At 39.5% G+C, this 25000-nt stretch overlaps 1 protein-coding gene across 1 annotated transcript in view; it reads right to left on the bottom strand.

Annotated features, from left to right (window-relative positions):
• Positions 1-25000, bottom strand: part of LOC115223428 — a 50921-nt gene that overhangs the window by 17972 nt on the left and 7949 nt on the right. The window contains exon 2 of the mRNA XM_029793967.2: positions 8323-9930. Coding sequence (XP_029649827.1) covers positions 8323-9444 — 1122 coding nt within the window. The 5' untranslated portion in view covers positions 9445-9930. The remainder of the gene's footprint in view (positions 1-8322; positions 9931-25000) is intronic.

Below are 25000 nucleotides of genomic sequence, written 5' to 3'. Positions count from 1 at the left end.
GCAAGTGGCACCAGCGCTAGTGCTTTTTACATGGTTTCTTTCAGTTACCTTCTATGAAATCCAGTCACAACGCTTTGGTCAGCCGGAGACGGTAGTAGAAGACATTTGCCCAAAGTGCCATGCAGTGGGATTGAATCCAAAATCACATGGTTTGGAAGCAAACTTCTTACCACACAGCCACACCTGACATCATCATCATCTCTTAACATCTGCTTTTCCATGCTGGCATGGATTGGATGGGTTGACTGAAGCTGACCCAACACCAGACTTCTGTGTCTGCTTTAGCATGGTTTTTATGGCTGGATACCCTTCATGATACCAATCACCCAGCAGAGTGGACTGAGTGATCTTTACATGGCACCAGCACAGGGGAGGTCAGTTTTGGCAAAGTTTTTACAGCTGGATGCCTTTCCAAACGTCAACCACTTTACAGTGTGGACAGGATGCTTTTTACGTGGCACCTGCACTGCCAGCATGGAAAGCAGATGTTAAGAGATAATGATGATGTCAGGCGTAGCTGTGTGGTAAGAAGTCTGCTTCCCAACAATATGATTTTGGATTCAATCCCACTGCATGGCAATTTGGGCAAGTGTTTTCTAGTACTGTCTCCGGTTGACCAAAGCCTTATAACTGGATTTCATAGAAGGGCATCCAGCCATAGAAACATTGTCAGATCAGACTGGGCCTGGTGCAGCCTTCTGGCTTCCCAGAGCCCAGTTGAACCGTCCAACCCATGCTAGCATGGAAAGCGGATGCTAAATGATGATGATGATGATGTAACTGAAAGAAACCATGTAAAAAACACTAGCGCCAGTGCCACTTGCAATAACACCCCATACGCTCTGTAAAGTGGTTGGCATTAGGAAGGACATCATCCAACTGCAAAAACCATGCCAAACTGACAATTGGGGCCTGGTGCAACTCTCACCAAGTAATTTGCAAGACAAAGATCCTTTGAGAGGAGAGAGGGCATTGGAGAAGGTGACCAACATAAAATAATAACCAATAAAAATTAAATGACATCTCACATAGAATGTCTTCTCCATATTTTGACATACGTACAAAAAAAACAAAAGGAAAACGAAAATAAAAATATGTTATAAACCATGGTTGGTGCTTAACTTTAGTGAAATGAAAACATGGAAGGAATGTGACATATATAAATCTCCCAGAACAGTATTTTGGTCACATGACAGTGTTAATAATGTAAACATATTAAAGATAAACAACTTTGTAGGATAAACTGTGGAGAAGTCCACTAGTGTTGTTGAAATGTCAGATTCTGAAATATTCAGGCTTCATACAATAATTTATTAGGAAAACTGGGAAATATGCTTCTAAACGATCAATTTAACACTAATCAATATGACATTATTATTGTTACAGTAAGGCAACGAACTGGCAGAATTGCTAGCATGCCAGGCAGTCTGAGTTCAAATTCCACCAAGGTCGATTTTGCCGTTTATCCTTTTAAGGCAATGAGCTGGCAGAAATGTTAGCACACTGGGTGAAATGCTTAGCGGTATTTCATCTGCCGTAACGTTCTGAGTTCGAATTCCGCCGAGGTCGACTTATCCTTTCGGGGTCGATTAAATAAGTACCAATTACGCACTGGGGTCAATATAATCGACTTAATCCGTTTGTCTGTCCTTGTTTGTCCTCTCTGTATTTAGCCCCTTGTGATTAGTAAAGAAACAGGTATTTCGTCTGTCTTTACATTCTGAGTTCAAATTCCACCGAGGTCAACTTTGCCTTTCATAATTTCGGTGTCGATAAATTAAGTACCAGTTACGCACTGGGTTCGATCTAATCGACTAGCCCCTTCCCCCAAAATTTCAGGCTTTGTGCCTAGAGTAGACAGGATTATTATTGTTACAGTAAATCTTTTATCTTTTACTTGGTTGCCAAGCAATGGCGTGTGGGTGGGGGACAAACATACACACATAAATATATATATACATGAAAGATTTTATTTGAACTATTCACCTGACTACTGTTGGCTTTCTGTCATAATTTTCAGTGTTATTATTGGTGGTTTAAATGAGGGTTTTAACTCTTACTTCTAGCAGGCAGAAAAAATTTGTGTGCCCTTATAATTGATATATATCTATCTATATATTCTATATATATATAGAGTGGTTGGCGTTAGGAAGGGCATCCAGCTGTAGAAACACTGCCAGATCAGACTGGAGCCTGGTGCAGCCTCCTGGCTTCTCAGACTCCAGTCGAACTGTCTAACCTGTGCTAGCATGGAAAACGGACGTTAAACAATGATGATGATGATATATATATACATATATATATATATAAATTATATATAGAGATATTCTATTGACAAGCCAATAATTTATTTATAAAAACAATAAAAAGCCAACAAATTGTTTGACATATATATTTTTTCTGATATACATAATCACAGTTCCATTATATATATAGCCACTTCAGGGTCTTTGGTTCAGTGAGTTGGATGTTTAACACACCCCTTTGAGGGATTTCTTTTCCTCAGTTTGTTACTTCATATATATATATATATATATGATGGGCTTCTTTCAGTTTCCATCTACCAAAACCACTCACAAGGCTTTGACCAACTTGAAGCTATAATAGAAAACACTTGCCCAAGGTGCCATGCAGTGGGACTGAACCCAGAACCATGTGGTTGGGAAGCAAGCTTCTTCATTTTATTAAATTTGCCACAAGGGCAGCACACAGAGAGAAGCTTGCGGGCTGGACACAGACATTAATGGGATGAATGATGATGATACAAGGATGATAAGGATGGGAGAAGACGAAAAGCATCCGCCGACTTTCGCTTCTCTAAAACATTGTTCCTTTTATTTTTTTATTTTTTCAGCACAATGAGGCGATAAACCTCTTACATAGTTCTTACCATATAGCCACGCCTAATGACATTGTTATCAAAATTAATTGGAATAACGGTAGTTTCTCAACAAACCTGTTAACAAAACGGTCAAGTACCTTGTTTGTGGACATGACGCAAGGCCAGGGATAGAAATAACCTTCTGGTCATTTCAGCAATTGTCCAGCTCACTACCTCTTTCTAAAGACACTAAAGTTAAGTAAATCAATTCAACGGTCACTCCGACTTAGAATGGACTTTTATCACACCATCAACACAACGACAAATTCAATAGATTGTCGTAAACAGTTATGTCCCTTTATGTTCTGTCTCTCCAAGTCAGACATTTCTATCACCACCAACAACCACCAGCATCGCCAACATCAACATCATCATCATCACCACCACCACCAATATCATCATTGTCAACATCATCAAGCCTTCTGCTGTAACCATTACCACCACTACAGCCATCATCATCACCACCACCATCATCATCACTATCATCATCATCATCATCACTATCATCATCATCATCATCACTATCATCATCACTATCATCATCATCATTGTCATCATCATCATCATTCATCATCACTATCATCATCATCACTATCATCATCATCACTATCATCATCATCATCATCACTATCAACATCATCATCATCACTATCATCATCATCATCATAATCACTAAAATCACTATCATCATCATCACTATCATCATCATCATCACTATCATCATCATCATCACCATCATCATCATCATCATCACTATCATCATCATCACCATCACCATCATCATCACTATCATCATCATCATAACTATCATCATCATCACTATCATCATCATCATCATCATCATCGTCAACAAGATCGTCAATGGAGTCATAATCAATCCTTCCAGTGTCCCCTTTATTATCATCCTCATCATTATCATCATCATCATCATCACATTTAAAATACTGTTGTTGTTGCTGCTGCTGCTGTTTTTTTTTTTGGTGGGGGGGATATTTTTTTGTTGTTTCTGGGTTTTTTTTATATATATATATATATATATATTTTAGCCACATGAATAATACACTGCCATTGAAGAAACTTGAAGCCGTTTTTGCTACTTGATAACTTAACAACAACTACAACAACAACAGCAACAACAACAACAAGCTACCGCTGTTGCTATTGGTGCAGTAGGTGCAGCAGGTGCAGCAGCCAAAATAAATGAAAAATAAACAAGCAGAGAAAACGTCAATATATATATATAGTATATATAATATATATATTATATATATATATATATATATGGACAATAGTAAATAATTAAATAGCAACAGTGACATAGAATGGTGGCAGTGGTGGTTGGTGGGGGGTGGCGATGGTGGCGGCAGCGCTGGTGGTGGGGGTGGGGGTGTGATGAAGTTAGTAGCAATGGTTATGACGGTCGGAGAGAAGTTGTGAAGGCGGTGGTAGAGGTTGTGATGATAATGGTGGTGGCGGTGGTGGCAGTGAAGTGAAGTTAGTTGCAGTGGTTATGATGGTAAAGTTGTGAAGGCGGTATAGTAGGTGTAGTAGAGGGTGTATGTGTGGTGGTGGTTGTGGTAGTAGTAATGGTGGTACAGTAGTAGTAGTAGTAGTAGTAGTAGTAGTAGTGGTGGTGGTGGTGGTAGTAGTAGTGGTAGTAGTAGTAGTAGTGGTGGTGGTGGTAGTAGTAGTGGTGGTAGTAGTAGTAGTAGTAGTGGTGGGTGGTGTGGTGGTGGTGGTGGTGGCAGTGAAGTTAGTAGCAGTGGTTATGATGGTACAGAAGTGGAGGGTGAGGTGGAGGTGGTAGTGGAAGTAGTGATGATGGCATGAGTAGTGGTGGGGTGGTGGTGGTGGTGGTGGTGCAGTGGTGAAGTTAGTTGCAGTGGTTATGATGGTAAAGTTGTGAAGGCGGTAGTAGAGGTTGTCATGATGGTGGGGTGGTGGTTGTGGTAGTAGTAATGGTGGTACAGTAGTAGTAGTAGTAGTAGTAGTAGTAGTGGTGGTGGTGGTGGTAGTAGTAGTGGTAGTAGTAGTAGTAGTGGTGGTGGTGGTAGTAGTAGTGGTGGTAGTAGTAGTAGTAGTAGTAGTGGTGGTGTGGTGGTGGTGTGGTGGTGGTGGTGGCAGTGAAGTTAGTAGCAGTGGTTATGATGGTACAAGAAGTTGTGAGGGTGGAGGTGGAGGTGGTAGTAGTGATGATGGCATGAGTAGTGGTGGTGGTGGTGGTGGTGGTGGTGGTGGTGGTGGTGGTGGTGGTGGCAGTGGTGAAGTTAGTTGCAGTGGTTATGATGGCAGAAGAGGTTGTGAAGGTGGTGGTGGTGGTGCTGCTGGTAGTAGTTGTGGTGGAGGTAAACATATGCTGAAAAAAAGTGTCAGTAAGCCAAAGTGTATCATCAGCAGATTTCATGACTTGTCTTTGCAAACACACACACACATACACACCAAGCATGTGGTTGCTAGTGGATACGTGCTCCTGATGATTCTCAAAAACAGAGAAATTTAGATTGAGCACACCTTTCTCATTTGTACATATCTATAATACATACTAATACATACTAATATATATATATATATATATATATAATTATATATATACATATAGATATATACATATACATATATACATATACATATATATATATACATCAGCCTCATCTGGCACCTGTGTCGGTGGCACATATAAAAACACCATCCAGCGTGGCCGTCTGCCAGCCTCGTCGGCACCTGTGTCGGTTGGCACATAAAAACACCATCCGAGCGTGGCCGTTCGCAGCCTCGTCTGGCACCTGTGTCGGTGGCACATAAAATCACCCACTACACTCTCGGAGTGGTTGGCGTTAGGAAGGGCATCCAGCTGTAGAAACACTGCCAGATCTGACTGGCCTGGTGCAGCCTTCGGGCTCCCCAGACCCCAGTTGAACCGTCCAACCCATGCTAGCATGGAAAACGGACGCTAAATGATGATGATGATGATGATGATATATATATACATATCTATATATATAAAACTGTAGTTGTGTGAGTGTCTGTCCCCTTCGATTTAGATTCCTAACTACTCCCACATTTTGCGGTGCAGTTTAACCAAATTCGGGTATCTTATAGTCGTGATTCATATCGAGCCCGTTTGAGTATTAGCGCGCGACTACGATGAGTCTACGATTTTAAAAATAATTTAACATCATTTTTTATTCCATTTTAATGCATAATTTTTCGTGTGTCGATGGCAGCGGAGTTGGCGTCCATGGTCACACCTGCACCTGTTTGCTTCTCCCTCGTGAAGCTGTGGGGAAGGGAGTGTAAGGAAATCAATGTCGTAAAGCGTTGTCAAGGAGACCAGCGTTCTTTTAGAACAACGACTTCATGGCTTGAAGACACCAAAACAGAAATGGCTAAGAAAGCCCGAATTGGCATCTATAAGGGAAGTAACTCTCTAAAAATGCTTATATAGTTATTTCCCTTACAAACCCAAGCAACGCCGGGCGATACTGCTAGTATATATATATAGGTGTTTTCGCTCAATAAACACTCACAACGGCCGGTCTAGGAATCGAAACCGCGATCCTACGACCGCGAGTCCGCAGCCCTAACCACTGGGCCATTGCACCTCCATATATATATATATATATATATATATATATATAATAAGGATAAGATCATTATTTAAATACCAATCTTATCAGATGGCCAGCATAAGAATAAAAACCTTCAAAGGTAATAATTATAATTAAAATCATAAGTTAGGGTATCGAAGAGATACCACCACGCTGGAAATAGCAGCCAAAACTTATAATTTTAATATAGATAGATAGATAGATAGATAGATATTAATAATGTGTGTATGTGTGTATATATGTATGTGTGTGATGATGATGACCACGATGATGATGTGTGTATATATATATATATATATATATATTTATACAACAGGTTTCTTTTAGTTTCCATCTACCAAATCTACTCAGAAGACTTTGGTGAGCCCAAGGTTGTAGTAGAAGACACCTACCCAAGGTGCCACGCAGTGGGATTGAACCTGCAACCATGTGGTTGGGAAGCAAGCTTCTTACCACACAGCCACGCTTGAACTGGATCTCAAAGCTATAAATGCTATAATAATAGCAAGTTCGTAAATGAATGGAAAAACTCTTTGCAAATCTTTCCTCGGAGAAGAATATTCCACTCGCCAGAGAATAATATTCAGGGATTGAGTAGAAGAGTTGGTCTCAGAGACAGGAGAAAAAGTGGAGAAGCAAGCAAGATATGGAGGCTTCCTTCTTCCATTGGTGACCTACAAGACGTATAACTGTCAACCAGTTATGAAGAGGGGAAGGAAGAAATACAGGCCAATGGTATGTTAGACGGACCGGGTGTTTTGGGAAGATAAACCAATGTTTGAAACCAGACAGGATTTGTGAATGTCACAGTGACATGGAAGTAGAATAACACAGTAGAAGCTTTCTAAATACATGGTTTCTGGTTCAGTCCCACTACACAGCACCTTGGGCAAGTGCCTTCTCCTATGGCCCTCGGCTGACCAAAGCCTTGTGAACATATTTGGAAAATGGAAACCGAAAGTAGCCCAACGTGTGTGTGTATGTGTGTGTATGTGTGTATGTGTGTGTGCGTGTGTGTGTGTGCGCACGTGCGTGTGTGTGTGTGTATCCCCTTGCCAGTGATCTAAATGGATATTATTGTTTTTTAAGGCATTCCAGATATGAACATTCTGTCCTTTTATTGTGACACAGTGTATCTAGGACTACATTTCCCAAGGCATCTTTCCAATTTCAAGACATTAGAGTGTAGTTTCAGAGAGATTGGCTGCTATTTCTAGCAGCTTCAATTACTATGAAGAGGGTCCATACTCTGGATATTTGAAAATTAAAATCATGTTAAGTAAGATTTCAACAAGGACTACAGAAAAATGAATATTTTGATCATGGACCTATTCAATTAGGGATGACCTAAGGTTAAATAACAAAGTAATGTTAACTTGTTCCACTGGTCAACAAGACATCTATATGGTCCTTCAGTCAATTAGAAATAGCAGTCAAATTTCTTCAAAGCACACCATTTTATCTTTAAAAAAGGAAGGGTATACTGACCAATGTAGTCTGAGATATACAAAAAGCTGCAAAGGTCATGGGTGGAATGACATTGATCTTAGATTTACATTCCCGTAACTTAGCAGTTCAGCAAAAAAGACTGATATAATAAGTACCAGACTTAAAAAATTAAGTCCTGGGGTCGATTTGTTCGACTAAAGCCCTTCAAGGTGGTGCTCCAGTATGGCCGCAGTCAAATGACAGAAAGAAGTAAAAGAATAAAATATAAAACCTTTAATCCCACTCTCTCCTGATTCTGTCATTTCATTCTTCCTGGAATCAATAATATACAATCAATAACATATATGAGATCAATAAACCACATAGTCTGGAAGATTTCCTTACCTGTTGTGTATTTTTCTCTTCGTCTGCAAACGAGTTGTCCGCAGACGATTCTGCACTGCAAAGGTTTGCCGTAATTGCCTGCCCCATAGAGATCTTGTCCTTGTTGCTAATACGCTGATAGCCAGAGAGATAAGAAGCTGACTTCTGTCCCATCACAGCCATTATCATATTTGATTCAAAGTATTTCCGTAGAATGGCTGCCCCAGTAGCTCTTATTGAATGGTTAGTGTACGTTCTGGACAGAGAGCATGTTCTACTCAGACCAGACATGAATTTGGCCAAGTTTTTCTCACCAACAGCAGATCGACAGTACCAGATGTCATCATCAAAGAATGAATTCTCTCTTGGTCTCTGCCAAAGTCTGTCGCAGTCCGGATGGAGTTTACTCAGATACAGTTGAAACGACTTCACCGGACACAAACGGCTGCCCACTGACTCCGGCATGACCCCAGTTATGCTTTCAGACTGGTTCTCTTTCGGACTGGATCCAAACTCATCCACTTTGACAACAACTTTCAATCCAGATTCTGGATCCTTCATGACGGCAAATGTCGATTTCGTCATTTTGGACATGTTTTCCATTCCCCGTCGAAAGAAATACATGCGTATGTCAAACTGAACCTTATTCAATAACCCGGCCGGTGTGCTCGGGTCAAAGTAAGCAGATTCATACAAAGACTTTAGGTCGGCACTTGTTATCACTGGATGATGTTCGACATCGCCTTTACCAAGTCTTTTCAATTCCATGATCGCTGCCTTGAAAAACTGATTGGCATCGGAAAACTCATTATCTTTGATAATATCAATTTTTCTAAAATAAGGTGCTGACCTCAAGTATCGGTTTAATCCATATCGAAAGTTTTCTAAAGAGTTCACTTTATAGTGAGTGCCATCAGCCTGCCTGGCATCGATGTAGAAATTTCCAAGACTCTTGTTCAATGTTGGTACATCAAAGTTTTCAAACTTCTCGTTAAATCCTTTCTCCCTCAGATATTCTCGGAAGTTGTTTGCTGCAGTCTTATTCGACCGAATGGTTCGGCTAGAACTCATCTTCAAATCAAACGGAATTTCCAGGATGTTTGCAGACATCTCTGTTTTGGCAATGTCTCTTGAAGAATCCATTTTTGCGAATACAGCTAATTCTTCAAGCTACACAAGTTAAAATGTCTCGCCAACAAGAAACATGGTAGAGGAATTTCTTCCAACAAATTCTCAAAGATATCTCTTCAAAAAATTTCAGTTTCAATCGTTCCAGTCGGATGTAAAGGTGACAGAATTACTTCACTGAGGCAAACCATTCTGTGAATATCATTATGATGAAGGCTGGAACAAGGATGACCAGTCAGTAATTGGCATTGAACAGCAATGCCATAGAATCACAACAATAAGGAATCATAAAAACAGTTTTTTTTTTTTTGGTCTTTCTTTCAGATATTAATCATGTTAGTATGTGTGTGCATGCGTGTGTATCTTATAGCACCAGTCTTTCAGAAGATTTGGTAAGCTTTTTTTATTAGTAAATTCACTGGAGTCAGTCAGTTGAGGTTTTCTAGAATATAAAAAGGTAGTCCATTCCATAAAATCAGATTATTCGCTGCCAGAAACAGTCTGAAAAATAAAAGAGAAAAGGCAACATAAACAATATAACAGAAATATAAAGTTTTAGTAGAAAACATTTTTTAAAAGAATGCAAACAGAAAATGAATAAATATATCAAAAATTATGTTTGAAGTGTTCCATATTTCTCATTCCATTATTTAATCATCATCATCGTTTAATGTCTGTTTTCCATACTGGTATGGGTTGGATGGTTTCATTGGGGACTGGAAAGCCAGGAGGCTGCACCAGGCTCCAATCTGATCTGGCAAGGTTCCTACAGCTGGATGACCTTCCTAACGCCAACCACAAGAGTGTAGTGGGGGCTTTTTATGTGCCACCAGCACGGGAGCCAGTCAGGTGGCACTGGCATCGCCTACGCTTGAATGCTGCTTCTTACGTACCCCTGGCACGGAAGGGCAGTCTGGTGGCACTGACATTGGCCACATTTGTATGGTGCTTTTTATGTGCCACCGGCATGGGAGCAAGTCCAGTGGCATTGGCATCAGTCACACTCAAATGGTGCTTTTTACGTGCCACCGGCATGAGAGCCAGTCAGGTGGGACTGGCATCAGCAACATTTGGATGGTGCTTTTTAAGTGCCACCGGCATGGGGAGCCCGACAATTTAAAGGTACTTTTTAAATGGGCTGGTTATAAGACACTGGTACAGGCTACGGCTGTGATCTCACTTTATTTAACCTAGATTAATCAAAAAAGTTAAATACAAACAGAAGGCAAATGTTTTTTTTTTTCCATGAAAATGGTACCATAGGATGGTCACAGCCCAATGGTCAAGGACAGGGAAAGAAGACTATGTGGTCAGTATTTTAACATTTTATTATTATCGAGGCAGTGTGCTGGCAGAATTGGTAGCACATAGGACAAAATGCTCAGCAGCATTTCATCTATCTTAGCCATTCTGAGTTCAAATTCCGCCAAGGATGACTTTGCCTTTCATCCTTGGGGGGGGGGGGATGAAATAAGTACCAGTTATGCACTGGGGTCAATGTGATCAACTAGTTCCTCCCACCAAATTTCAGGCCTTGTACCTTTAGTAGAAAGGATTATTATTATTATTATTATTATTAAGGTGGCAAGCTGGCAGAATCGTTAGCATGCCAGACAAGGCTTTGGTTGTCCTGGGGCTATGGTAGAAGACACCTACCCAAGGTGCCATGCAATGGGACTGAACCCAAACCCATGCGGTTGGTAAGCAAGCTACATACCACACAGCCACTTCAGCACCTACTTTTGTTTACTTTTTACACCCATTTTACCCTGTATGGGTTAGAAGAATACATAGTGGTTTACAACCGGATGCCTTTCATGTTGCCAACCTTTATCTGCTTCTTGAGTAAGGGAGTTTTCATTTCACTCATGTTTGAAACACAATCTTTTATACTTTGATTTTTTTTTATTACCTTCCTGTAAAACTATACTCTTTACTCTTTTACTTGTTTCAGTCATTTGACTGCGGCCATGCTGGAGCACCGCCTTTAGTCGAGCATATCGACCCCGGGACTTATTCTTTGTAAGCCCAGTACTTATTCTATCGGTCTCTTTTGCTGAACCGCTAAGTGACGGGGACGTAAACTCACCAGCATCGGTTGTCAAGCAATGCTAGGGCGACAAACACACACACACATATATATATATATATATATACATATATACGACAGGCTTCTTTCAGTTTCCAACAATTATTTTGAAAATAAATGTATTTTTTCAGACATATTTTTTAATTGTTTTATTTTACTATGTTTTGAATGGTGATTTCGAGGTATATTTCAAACCTTATTTATTATGAATTTTAATTCAATAATATTGATTTTAAATTATCGCTTTGGGCAGAAACGAGTTAACCCGTTTTTTTCATAAATCATATTACTTTTACAAAAAATCATGTTATTTTATTTGGTTATCGACATGGTGGGGTTATAATATAAAGGTATAAAAAAAACAACATAAAAACAAAGTGAATACTTCTATTCATAAAATGTGCCTTCCAACCCTTCGACTGTCTCCAGGTGACTAAATCATACTCGGTCTTCAATGCCTTACTCAAGCGAAAGGTGGCAGAAATCGTCACTGCCAGACGTATAAAGTGAGCGAATATACTCGTATATGTCAAAAAAGAGTTTATAATAGACAAAGGAACTCGTTTGCTGTCGATTTTGGCGAGTCTGTCTTTTGACGAGTTAACTCGCCAGAGATAGAAAAAAACGATTTCGGTCAAAACGCATATATTCGTTTCTGCCGGGTAAGGGGTTAAACCGCCAAGCTTTTCTCGAAGGTGATTGAAATAACCATGGAGATAATGGACCTTCATGCTCAAGTTACAGAGAAGCTTATTAACACTGAAGAGCATGTCATCAACTAATTTCGATTAGTCGTCTGCCTAATGGTTGACAATCAGGTGTTAATAGTTAGAACAAACCGACGTCATGCTGAGAACTCAGACCATTGAGTGTCAAGGAATAACAATGTTTTATAAGCTTTCTTATCTCGGTGACACTATTAAATGTCTCCAAGTTTTTCTAAACTTAGTCTCGGGGAATTCACTGCATAAACAGCCAAAGCAAACACTTGTTTTGTTCAATGCTTTTACTCTAAGCTTTTTGCACTGAAATAAACTGACTTACTTAAGTATATTTGTTTAAGAGTATGTAAAGAGTTGGTTTCAAATCTTGGCACAAGGTCAGCAATTCTGGGAAGGAGGTAAGTCGATTACATCAACCCCAGTGCGCAACTGGTACTTATTTTATTGACCCCAAAAGGTTGAAAGGCAAAATCGGCCTCAGTAGAATTTGAACTCAGAACATAAAAACAGATGAAATACCACCAGGTATTTTACCCAGTGTGCTAACAGTTCTGCCAGCTCACTGCTTTAATTAATATGTAAAATATTGATTGCATCAATATTGTTATTTTTTTATTTAAGAAGAAAGAAAATAGATTAATTGATAATTAGAGCTTAGAAGGGTAAAGTACTAATGCAATGTTTTGAGTTTTGAATTAGCCCTCGAAATATATCCAGGAATAGGGGTAACTTCTAATGCCTTGACATGTGAAGTACTACTGTGGCCCTTCGTTTCAAAACACAGGTGGATATTGACACTCCGTTGATTACAACAATAAGGGTTCCAGTTGATCTGACCAATGGAACAACCTGCTTGTGAAATTAACATGCAAATGGCCGAGTGCTCCACAGACATGCGTAACCTTAACTTAGCTCTCAGGGAGATTCAGTGTGACACAATGTGACATGGTTGGCTCTTTTGAATTACAGGTACAACTCAATTTTGCCAGCTTAGTGGACTGGAGCAACGTGAAGTAAAGTGTCTTGCTCAAGGACACAACGTGCCACCAGGAATCGAACTCAGGACCTTACGATTGAAAGCCAAAAACCCTAACCACTAAGCCATGTGCCTTCACATATAAGTTGATACATCAAGAATATAAAGAGGTAAGGCATTCTGAATCTCGAAAAGTAAAAATGTTAGAGCAAAACTGATAATATGCTTGGAACCAATACCCTCTGAATAGCCATGAATAGGTGTAGCGTTTAACCATTTGACTGTTGAAAGCAGATATATCCATTCAAAATCTTACAACTGTTAACTGCAGAAAGTAATGTTACCCCATGGCTTTTCTGAAAATCTCTCCTTATGCTGCGAGAAATGAAGACATCCTCAGTGGCACTTTTGACAAATAACAATTTTTCAGATTTTCTTAATTGTTTTTTTCACATATTTCATCAAATATCTCTTTATTGAGCAAAAATCAAATGTATTTAGAGGTGGATATGAAAATCCGTACCCACAGGGGATACTGAAAAAGCATCGCAGAAACAGAAAATATCAGTTCTATTTTTTGATGGATAATTAACATCGTTATGGGAATGACCATGAAGCTTAATTACAGAGTCAAAGGTTAAAGCACCAAAATATATACTTGCTAAAGTCCGGTACATTTTAACACTGACCAGCATTTAAACTGACCATATGTGACCTAAAGTGTTCAACCTGTTTTGTGTTCTAATGGGCTATGTCTGGCCTCTCACACTTACCTGACAATAAATTCTAAAACAAACAATCCCATTATCAAAATCTCAAAGGTACAAGATAATGCATGATTAATTCGAAACCATGTGAATGAATAAGGATTGAATTTAAGAGAATAATCTGAATGCTAAAGGGTTATGGGTTTCAGGGTGGTTGTAGAATAAACAAACTGCCATGACCTGATAAGCAAATGTAAATGTGAATCGAAGGTCCAACACCCACTTGTTAGTCTGAAACAAATCTCAGGTGTGAGTCAGTAACCCAATGTTATTATTAGTCATTCAGGACTAATACGAACTGTGTTAATAAATATTTTTATGAGGATATATTTCTTGACGAAATCTGGTGAATAGTTGAATATATAAATAGTGAAACATAGGCGTAGGAGTGGCTGTGTGGTAAGTAGCTTGCTTCCCAACCACATGGTCCCGGTTTCAGTTTCACTGCATGGCACCTTGGGCAAGTGTCTTCTACTATAGCCTCAGGCCGAGCAAAGCATTGTGAGTGGATTTGGTAGACGGAAACTGAAAGAAGCCAATCATCATCATCATCATCATCATCATTTAGCGTCCGTTTTCCATGCTAGCATGGGTTGGACGGTTCTACTGGGGTCTGTGAAGCCAGAAGGCTTCATCAGGCCCAGTCAAATCTGGCAGTGTTTCTACGGCTGGATGCCCTTCCTAACGCCAATCATATATATATATATATTATATATATATATATATATATGTATATATATGTATATATGTGTATGTGTGCATATATGTTTGTGTGTCTGTGTTTGTCCCCCCAACATCACTTGACAACCGATGCTGGTGTGTTTACGTCCCCGAAACTTAGCGGTTCGGCAAAAGAGACTGATAGAATAAGTACTAGGCTTACAAAGAATAAACACTGGGGTCGATTTGCTCGACTAAAGGCGGTGCTCCAGCATGGCCACAGTCAAATGACTGAAACAAATAAAAAAGCAAAAGAATATATCAACTATTGTTATTAATATTTTGCTTGTAAAACTGACATCATTTCAATATATAACAATAGCTTGACTACAACATGACCTATTAAATAGAGCTTCCAAATGGGCTGGGGGGAGGGGTTTTAAAAATATTTTGTTTATTTTTTTTTTAAATTGCTTAGTGAAAAAAAAGAAATGAATTGGGATGTGATCACCCAGGACTGTTATGGTAACCAGAAGCTGTGAGTAACAAGGGACACATACTCTGATGACAACAAAAATTACACACAGAGTGGCTGTGTGGTAAATAGCTTGCTTATGAACCACATGGTTCCGGGTTCAGTCCCACTGCATGGCAACTTGGGCAAGTGTCTTCTACTATAGCCTCAGGTCGACCAAAGCCTTGTGAGTGGATTTGGTAAACGGAAACTGAAAGAAGCCTGTCATATATATATATATATATATATATATATGTATGTATGTATGTATGTATGTATGTATGTATATATGTGCTCCAGCATGGCCATAATCAAATGACTGAAATGAGTAAAAGAGTAAAGAGTACACACACATGCACACATACACATAAATGTATGCCTGTGTTTGTTCCCCGCAACTGCTTGACAACTAGTGTTGGTTTGTTTACATCCCCACAACTTAGTGGTAGGTTCAGCAAAAGCAACCAGAAAGGAAAAAGAATCAGGCTTTAAAAAAATAAGTCCTTGGTTGGGGGGTCGATTCATTCAGCGGGAAAATTCTTCCCCGTAACTTAGCGGTTCAGCAAAATAGACCGATAGAATAAGTACTAGGCTTACAAAGAATAAGTCCTGGGGTTGATTTGCTCGACTAAAGGCGGTGCTCCAGCATGGCCACAGTCAAATGACTGAAACAAATAAAAGAGTAAAGAGTAAGGTGGTGCCCCAGCATCGCCACAGTCTAACAACTGAAACAAGTAACAGACAGAAGATAAAGAATATAAAATCAACTGTTTTTTTTACAGTGATATCAATGACATGGTCCATTTTCAGAGTTTTGCAGCACATCATTGAGTAATTTATAAAGCAGTTCATACTACAAAGATGGAGATCTTCATTTATAGGCTGGAGATTTGATTTTAATCTGGACACAACACTTAAATCATAGCCTGCCATTCTGTGGTGCTCCATCTGTGGCCAAACTCACCATCTGTCGCCAGTTTATGTTTAATTCATCTAAAGAGATTAGCAAAGATTAAATATTTCTTCCCCTGTTGTTTTGGCCTTTCAAAAGTACAAGTCCGACAAATCCTTCTCCAACAGTTCAAATGGAAATGTTAAACAGCACCATACTGGTGATGCTGTTGCTTTAATCAAGGGCAATGGAAAATGCAAGACAAGAAGGGACTTTATTTTGGACTTTGATATAAACAATGAGCGTCTTTCTGTTTCCGTCTACCAAATGAACTCACAAGGGTTTGGTCAGCCTGGAGCTAAGATAAAAGACTCACACCCAAGTTGCCACACAGTGGGACTGAACCCAAGATCACAGAGTTGGGAAGCAAGCTTCTTAACCACACAGCCATCCTGCACCTATATATATATATATATATACTAGACTAGACTACCCATGACCTGTTGGTGGGGGGGTCTGAGTTTCCCAGCAGTGGGGTTTTGCTTCAAGGGTTTTTTTTTACTATGTTATTTTGTATGCTTTCAATGAATGTGCCATCGAAAACACATGTAAACAGCTCCTTTCCCACAAAAAAAAAAAAAAAAAACTGTGAAAACTAATGAGTCCTATATTTCTTGTCTGCACCACCATTCCTGCAGAGTGGTTGGTGTTAGGAAGAGCATCCAACCGTAAAAACCCCGCCAAAACAGACTCAGTAGCATAGGGTAGATTTTCTACCTGGCCGGCACCTGTCAACCACCCTATCCACGCATGCATGGAAGATGGACATTAAATGATGATGATGATAATATATATATATATATATATATATATATATATATATACCAGGTGTTAAAACCATAATGATATCAGTGGGGCAGCTGATGATGGGGGTATGTTGGATTGTCGGTATGGCTGTGGAATAGTATTATAACACATCCTTTTGACACATGTATATATATATATATATATATATATATATAGAGAGAGAGAGAGAGAGAGAGAGAGAGAGGATACGAGCATTATTTAAAATAAAAGTCATGTCAAGTGGCCAGCATGGAAAAAAAAACCATATAAGTAATAATTATTATAGATATATAATAATATAAATCAACCCATGCCAGCATGGAAAGTGGATGTTAAATGACAATGATGATGATGGTGATGTGGAAGTGCAATGGCCCAGTGGTTAGGGCAGTGGACTCGTGGTCATAGGATCGCAGTTTCAATTCCCAGACTGAGCGTTATGGGTGTTTATTGAGTGAAAACACCTAAAGCTCCACGAGGCTTCAGCAGGGGGTGGGGGTGAACCCTGATGTACTCTTTTACCACAACTTTCTCTCACTCTTTCTTCCTGTTTCTGTTGTACCTGTATTTCAAAGGGGCCACTCTTGTTGTACTCTGTCATGCTGAATCTCTCTGAAAACTACGTTAAGAGTACACATGTCTGTGGAGTGCTCAACCACTTGCACGTTAATTTCATGAGCAGGCTGTTCTGTTGATCGGATCAACTGGAACCCTCGTCGTCATAACCAACGGAATGCTACGAATATAAAAATAATTATAATCAGGGGTACCAAAGAAGCACCACCGTGCAAGATATAGCAGTCAAAACTGCCTCTAAAACCACATCATGAATTCATATAGCACAGGGGGAAAGATAAATGTGCTATATGAATATATGATATGATTTTAGAGTCAGTTCTGACTGCTATTTCTGGCATGGTGGTGCCTCTTCGGTACCCTTTATTATAATCACACACACACACACATATATATGTGTATATATATATGTGTATATATATAACAGGCTTCAGTTTCTGTCTACCAAATCCATTCACAAGGCTTTGGTCAGACCGCCCCTGCTGCCCCTGTCCCCAGTTACAGTAGTGGTCATAATATTGGGTTCAAATTTTGGCACAAGGCCAGCAACTTTGGGGGAGCAGTTAAGTCGATAACATCGACCCCAGTACTCAACTGGTACTTATTTTATCAACTCTGAAAGGGTGAAAGGCAATGTCGACATCGGCAGAATTTGAACTCGGAACATAAAGACAGACAAAATACCACAAAGCATTTTGCCTGGTGTGCAAACGATTCTGCCAGTTGACCGCCTTAAATGCTGTCTAATATTATTACTAATATTGCAATTGTTTATTATCTGCTTCATCATCATCATCATTATTATTGTACTCATCACCATGATCATCATGATCATCACCACCATCATCATCACCACCATCGTCATCTTCACCATCGTGATCATCATCACCACCATCATCATCGTCGTCATCATCATCATCATCATGATCATCACCATCATCATCGTCATCATCACCATCATCACCATCATCGTCATCATCATCACGATCATCATGATCATCACCATCATCATCATCATCACCATCATTGTCATGATGATGATCATGATCATCGTCACCACCATCGTCGTCATCATCATGATCATCATCCTCATTATCATCGTCGTCATCATCACCAACACCATGATTATCACCATCGTCATCATAATATTTTATCCTGTCTCAAACATATCTCTGTTATTAGCTAAATTGACATGCTGACTAACCAAACAATGACCTATATACATTTTTAATTATTCCTACTTCATCAACAGGTAGCTTGATTCCAGGTTTGAATTATACAAGTCAATGATGCAATGATGCAGGCAGCCAGCATAATGCAGTAAGAGATGGAGATTCTTGTGATCAGCATCTCTGTCTCCTCATCAATACTTTTCCCACCAACATCAATGATCAATTCTTCAAGCATTAAATACTCTTCTCACAAATCTGTGAATACACACACACACACACATCATATGCATATATTTACACACAAAAATGCATACGCACACACACACATACACACATGCAAACATACACACACACACAAACATACACACACACACACATATATACATCATACACATATATTTAGACACAAAAATACACACACACACACACATGCAAACATACACACAAAAATTCATAAGCACACACACACATACACACATGCAAACAACACACACACACATGCAAACATACACACACTTACATATATACATCATACACATATACATTTACACACAAAAATGCACACACACACACAGACACACGTGTATGTGTGTGTGTGTAAATATATTAATACAACGTATGTACATGCATATTAATGATAATAAATGAATGACAAAAGAACAGGAGTTATGTAATCACATTCATTAGCTTACAGCTGTTTCTACTACAAGGACCTATGCTCCAGAATTGAGTGCCAGAGGGTTGCTACTGCTTCATCAGAGCCTTAACGTAAAGTGTTTCTATACTGAGGAAAACGAAACATTCAAATATACAGCCGCACACACAGAGACACGCACACATATATACATGGACATACATATACATAAACATATACATAAACAGAAACACATAAAGATACACACACACACACACACACATGTTCACAGCTATATAAACAGATAGTCCTTGATTTACAACACGTCACAATTAACTGGTGGTGTAGGTCTTAAAAACAAAGAAGCTGCTTCTTGTAGAACCAGAATCTGAGAAATTTATAAGTAATTCAGATACGAATGGCTGAGCACGTAGCGCTATTAATATGGGAATTGGCAGCATCACTAAGACAGAGATAAACATCTGCATATGAAGATGTATACAGATGTAGAGAGCCAAGATGTACATACACATCAACATATATATAATTACAGGCATACACACACACACATATAAATGTATGTATACATACATGCATACGCATGACATTCTCACATACCGATACCTACATATTCTTTAATTCTTTTATTTGTTTCAGTCATTTGACTTCGGACATGCTGGAGCACCGTCTTTAGTCGAACAAATCGACCCCATGACTCATTCTTTGTAAGCCTAGTACTTATTCTTTCGATATCTTTTGCCAAATTGCTAAGTTATAGGGACGTAGACACACCAACATCGGTTCTCAAGCGACGGTATTGGGGGGACAAACAGACACACAAACATATAAATATATGTGTGTGTGTGTGTGTGTATATATATATACGACGGGCTTCTTTCAGTTTCTGTCTACCAAATCCATTCACAAGGCTTTGGTCGGCCCAAGGCTATAGAAGAAGACACTTGTCCAAGGTGCCACACAGTGAGACTAAACCCTGAACCATGTGGATGGTAAGCAAGCTATTTACCACACAGCCACTCCTGCACCTTAGTCTCACTATGCCTAAGCGAAATATTAAAATATATAAATACAAACACACACACACACACACACATAAATACACACAATATAAGTGAAATTCAGGAGGTATAAAATAAATATATTTATTTCACAAGTTAATATCCATAAGATTATGATCATTTCGCATCCAGCATTATGGAAAAATAATTCATCTTAGTGTATAATATATTTTACATGTCTGCACTAGTGTATATGTTATCAATTACATAGAATAATTCTACATTTTACAGGCTAATACAGGTATAGAAGGCTAGCTCATCAAATCATTAGAATATCATGGTTAGATATAGAATATCCATTCTTCAACTCCAATATGCACAAACAAAAAGTCATCTTCGAAGTATCAATGTATGGCAAACAATAACTAATAAAATATTTAATAAAATACTCAAAAAGAAGCAGTGGGTTGTGGTGGTGGTGGTGGTGGTGGTGGTGGAAGTGAACATTGTATATAATATGATAGAGAGAGAGATAGTTTATCGTTAATAACCTAGAAGTATTGAAAATATATAGAGAGAAGACCTGTTGATTCAAGTAAAACCAATATCATAGCTGTGGCCAGTGCCCCCTGACTGGTTCCTGTGCCAGTGGCCTGTAAAAAGCACCATCTTTACATGGTCGATGCCAGGTCCGCCTGAGTGGCTCCCATACTGGTGGCACGTAAAAAGCACCAACTGATCGTGGCCGATGCCAGTACCCCGTGACTGACTCTCGTGCCGGTGGCACGTAAAAAGCACTATCTGATCATGATCAATGCCAGGGCTGCCTGACTGGCTCCTGTGCTGGTGCCATATAAATAGCACCCACTAAACTCTCAGAGTGGTTGGTGTTAGGAGAGGCATCCAGTTGTAAGAAACATTGCCATATCAGATTGGAGCCTGGGGCAGCCGCTGGCTCTCCAGACCTCAGTCAAACCATCCACCCCATGCTAGCATGGAAAATGGATGTTAAACGATGATAATGATGATGAAAAGGAGAAAGTTTAATGAAATGAGAGAGGATTTTTAACACAGAAGGTCACCAGTTATTGGCTAGAGGGTCAAGCACAATTTCATGCCTTAACAATAATATTCTTTTCTACTCTAGGCACAAGGCCCGAAATATTTGGGAAGAGGGGGAAGTCAATTAGATCGACTCCAGTATGCAACTGGTACTTAATTTATCGACCCCGAAAGGATGAAAGGAAAAGTCGACCTCGGCGGAATTTGAGCTCAGAATGTAAAGACGGACAAAATACTGCCAGAAAATGGCAAGCCAAAAAACAAGGGACCAAATATGACAAAAAATGAAGAAACAAAAAAGAATATGATACAGAAAGTGAACATACAGGTGCAGGAGTGGCTGTGTGGTAAGTAGCTTGCTAACCAACCACATGGTTCCGGGTTCAGTCCCACTGCGTGGCATCTTGAGCAAGTGTCTTCTGCTATAGCCCCGGTCCGACCAATGCCTTGTGAGTGGATTCGGTAGACGGAAACTGAAAGAAGCCTGTCGTATATATGTATATATATATGTGTGTATGTGTGTGTGTGTTGTTTGTCCCCCTAGTATTGCTTGACAACCGATGCTGGTGAGTTTACGTCCCCGTCACTTAGCGGTTCGGCAAAAGAGACCGATAGAATAAGTACTAGGCTTACAAAGAATAAATCCCGGGGTCGATTTGCTCAACTAAAGGTGGTGCCCCAGCATGGCCACAGTCAAATGACTGAAACAAGTAAAAGAGTAAAAGAGTATACAAACGTGGAATAAATGTAATTCAAGACAAGACAATTAGTGGACAGATGAATGCGTGGATGGATGGATGCGTCATCCAACCAAAATGCAAATATATGGGAAACTACCACCTGTGTCATCTCTTGTGAAAGGTAGGAGAGTCCAGTTTGCTGGACATTGTTGTAGAGCTGAAAACGAGGCAATTTCTACTCTTCTCCTCTGGAAGCCATCTACTCGCGATACCAGAGGGCGCACACTCTCCAACCCTGATGTAATCTCCAGGGATACAGGATTCCAGCAACAGGACCTCCGTAATGCTATGATGGACCGTGAAGTCTGGCGTAGCATGGTAAATTCCATTGTCTCGACCACGGTCGAACAATGATGAATGATGATGGATGGATGAAGAACAGAGATGAAAACAAACAGGATGACATGTGGGAATACAAACAAACTGAAATAAACAACCATGTGGGAATACAAACAGAATACACTCTTGGGGCCAGACAGGGGACAAAAATATGGTTAACACCGGGATTAAAGGATTAGCAAAGGCAGATGAATAGAGTGGGAGACAAGAGAAAATGCAACTGCTTCCTTTGGTGGTCAGTGTAAAAAGGAAGAAGATAAGATGATGACCATAGGTCACATGTTAGTAGGAGGAAGGAGAAAAGTGGTGGAGAGCAGAGGGAAAGACAGAGAGCAAAGAGAGAAGGAAAAGGAATGTGACAGATAGAAGCATAGAAGGAGAGAGGGTGAGAGAGAAAGAGAGGAACAGATGTCATGGAAATATGGAACTATTTATTTGTAAACAAATTTAGTAACCATACGTGGTGTTCCATTTAAATAAGTCAAAAACATATTATAATAAATGTACAAACAAACGAGAGACAAACACAGAAGGTTATCAATTCCTCGTTAGTTATCGACCAGAGGGTCAAACGCAATTCGCACCTTAATTAAATTAACTTTATTGTTTACAGACGTCATACAATTACGTTTTTCTTTTACTTGTTTCAGTCATTTGACCGCGGCTATGCTAGAGCACTGCCTTTAGTCGAGCAAATTGACCCCAGGACTTATTCTTTGTAAGCCTAGTACTTACTGTATCGGTCCCTTTTGCTGAACCGCTAAGTTACAGTGATGTAAACACACTAACATCAGTTGTCAAGCAATGGTGGGGGGGACAAACATACACACACAAACACAGACACACACATAAACATATATATATATATACACACACACACAACAGGCTTCTTTCAGTTTCCATCTATCAAATGCACTCACAAGGCTTTGGTCAGGCCGAGGCTATAGTAGATGACACTTGCCAAGGTGCCACGTAGTGGGACTGAACCTGGAATATGTGGTCAGTAAGCAAGTTACTTACCACACAGCACTCCTGTGGAGAAATTCTTTTCTCTTTATAACTGACCCAAACTAAAGCTTTGTTACAGAAATTAGCAGTTTGATTAAAGATTTCATGGTTAGGAAAGAGTGATGATATATGGGAGGATACACTATTTACTATGGAACTTATGGCAGCCTTTGGATCATTAGAGAGACAATTAAGATAATTCAGAATCTTTAGCTATTTCATTTCTTTATTCTCCCTCTCTCCCTCCCTCTCTTTCTTTCTTGCTCTCTCTCTCTCTGCATTTGCATGCAGTGTTTTTGAACCACATCTTAAAACATAACTATTTCATTACAAGAACATACATATAGTAAGACTTGTATATATGTATGTGAGTATGTGCATGGCAGATACTGGTATCATGCAAATGGCACTCACACTGGTGGCACGTAAAAGCATCCATTACACTCCCAGAGTGGTCAGCATTAGGAAGGGCATCCAGCCATAGAAAATCATGCCAAATCAGACTGGATCCTGGCACAGCCTTCCAGTGTGCCAGCCCAGTCAAACTGTCCAACCTATGCCAACATGGACAACGAACGTTAAATGATGATGATGAAGATGATATATATTACAGTTCTATATTTAAGAGATGAGGAATTATGTACATTATTTACATTTGACGGATAATTAATCCTTTAATTGCAACATTGAATCTCGTGGTTATTCCCGTAATGATGTTAAATATCTACCAAAAGAAAATAGAACTGGTATTTCCTGCAAGTCACGTGGACTCAATAAACTTGACATATTTCAACCAAAAATAGCTTTAAACAGGACATTCCTCAACAAAAGATGGATTTGGTTATAAAACTACTTTTCTGCAGTTAGGGCTAATGGAATTTTAAGTGGATATATCTGATTGCCACTGTAAAAGGAAAATGGAAGTTTGAGTGGATATGTCTACTTTCCACAGTAAAAGGGTAATGGAATTTGGGGTGGATATATCTGATTTCTGCAGTAAAAGAGTAATGGTAAAATTTTGAGAGGACAAATCTGATTTCCGTAGTGAAAAGTTTAATCATAAAGCCAATGAACTTGGGTGCTACAATAGATATTACTGCAACCAGTGAGACTAGGCTACTTAAAAAAGTCCTCTTAATAAATGGGTGAGGACACAATGTCATCACAAACATGGATTATTGACTTTGTTGTGAGGAACGACTTGCTATTTGAACTGATGGGAACATAGGTGAGTGGCTAATGCCACTTCATATTCCTGTTGAAGACAGACAATGGATTATATTACCAAGGCTCTGTACACCAACTCTACCATCTGCTAGTCAGGACAAAGATCATTTTTATAAGACATGTGCCTTTTCTTCTTTGGACACTAAACTCTGCTTGCGAAGACCAGTTGAGGCAAGTGAAATCAAAGTCGAAATCAAATTCGGTGACTGGCATCCGTTGCTAGTGGAGTGCTAAGAGTACCATATGAGTGAGATTGTTGCCAGAGCAACAAGCTGGCCTCCGTGCCGATGGCACATTGAGCACACCATTCAAGTGTGATCGTTACTGC

This window comes from Octopus sinensis, linkage group LG23 (assembly GCF_006345805.1).
Source record: "Octopus sinensis linkage group LG23, ASM634580v1, whole genome shotgun sequence".
NCBI lineage: Eukaryota > Metazoa > Mollusca > Cephalopoda > Octopoda > Octopodidae > Octopus > Octopus sinensis.
This window is presented reverse-complemented; position numbering and strand designations above follow the sequence as displayed.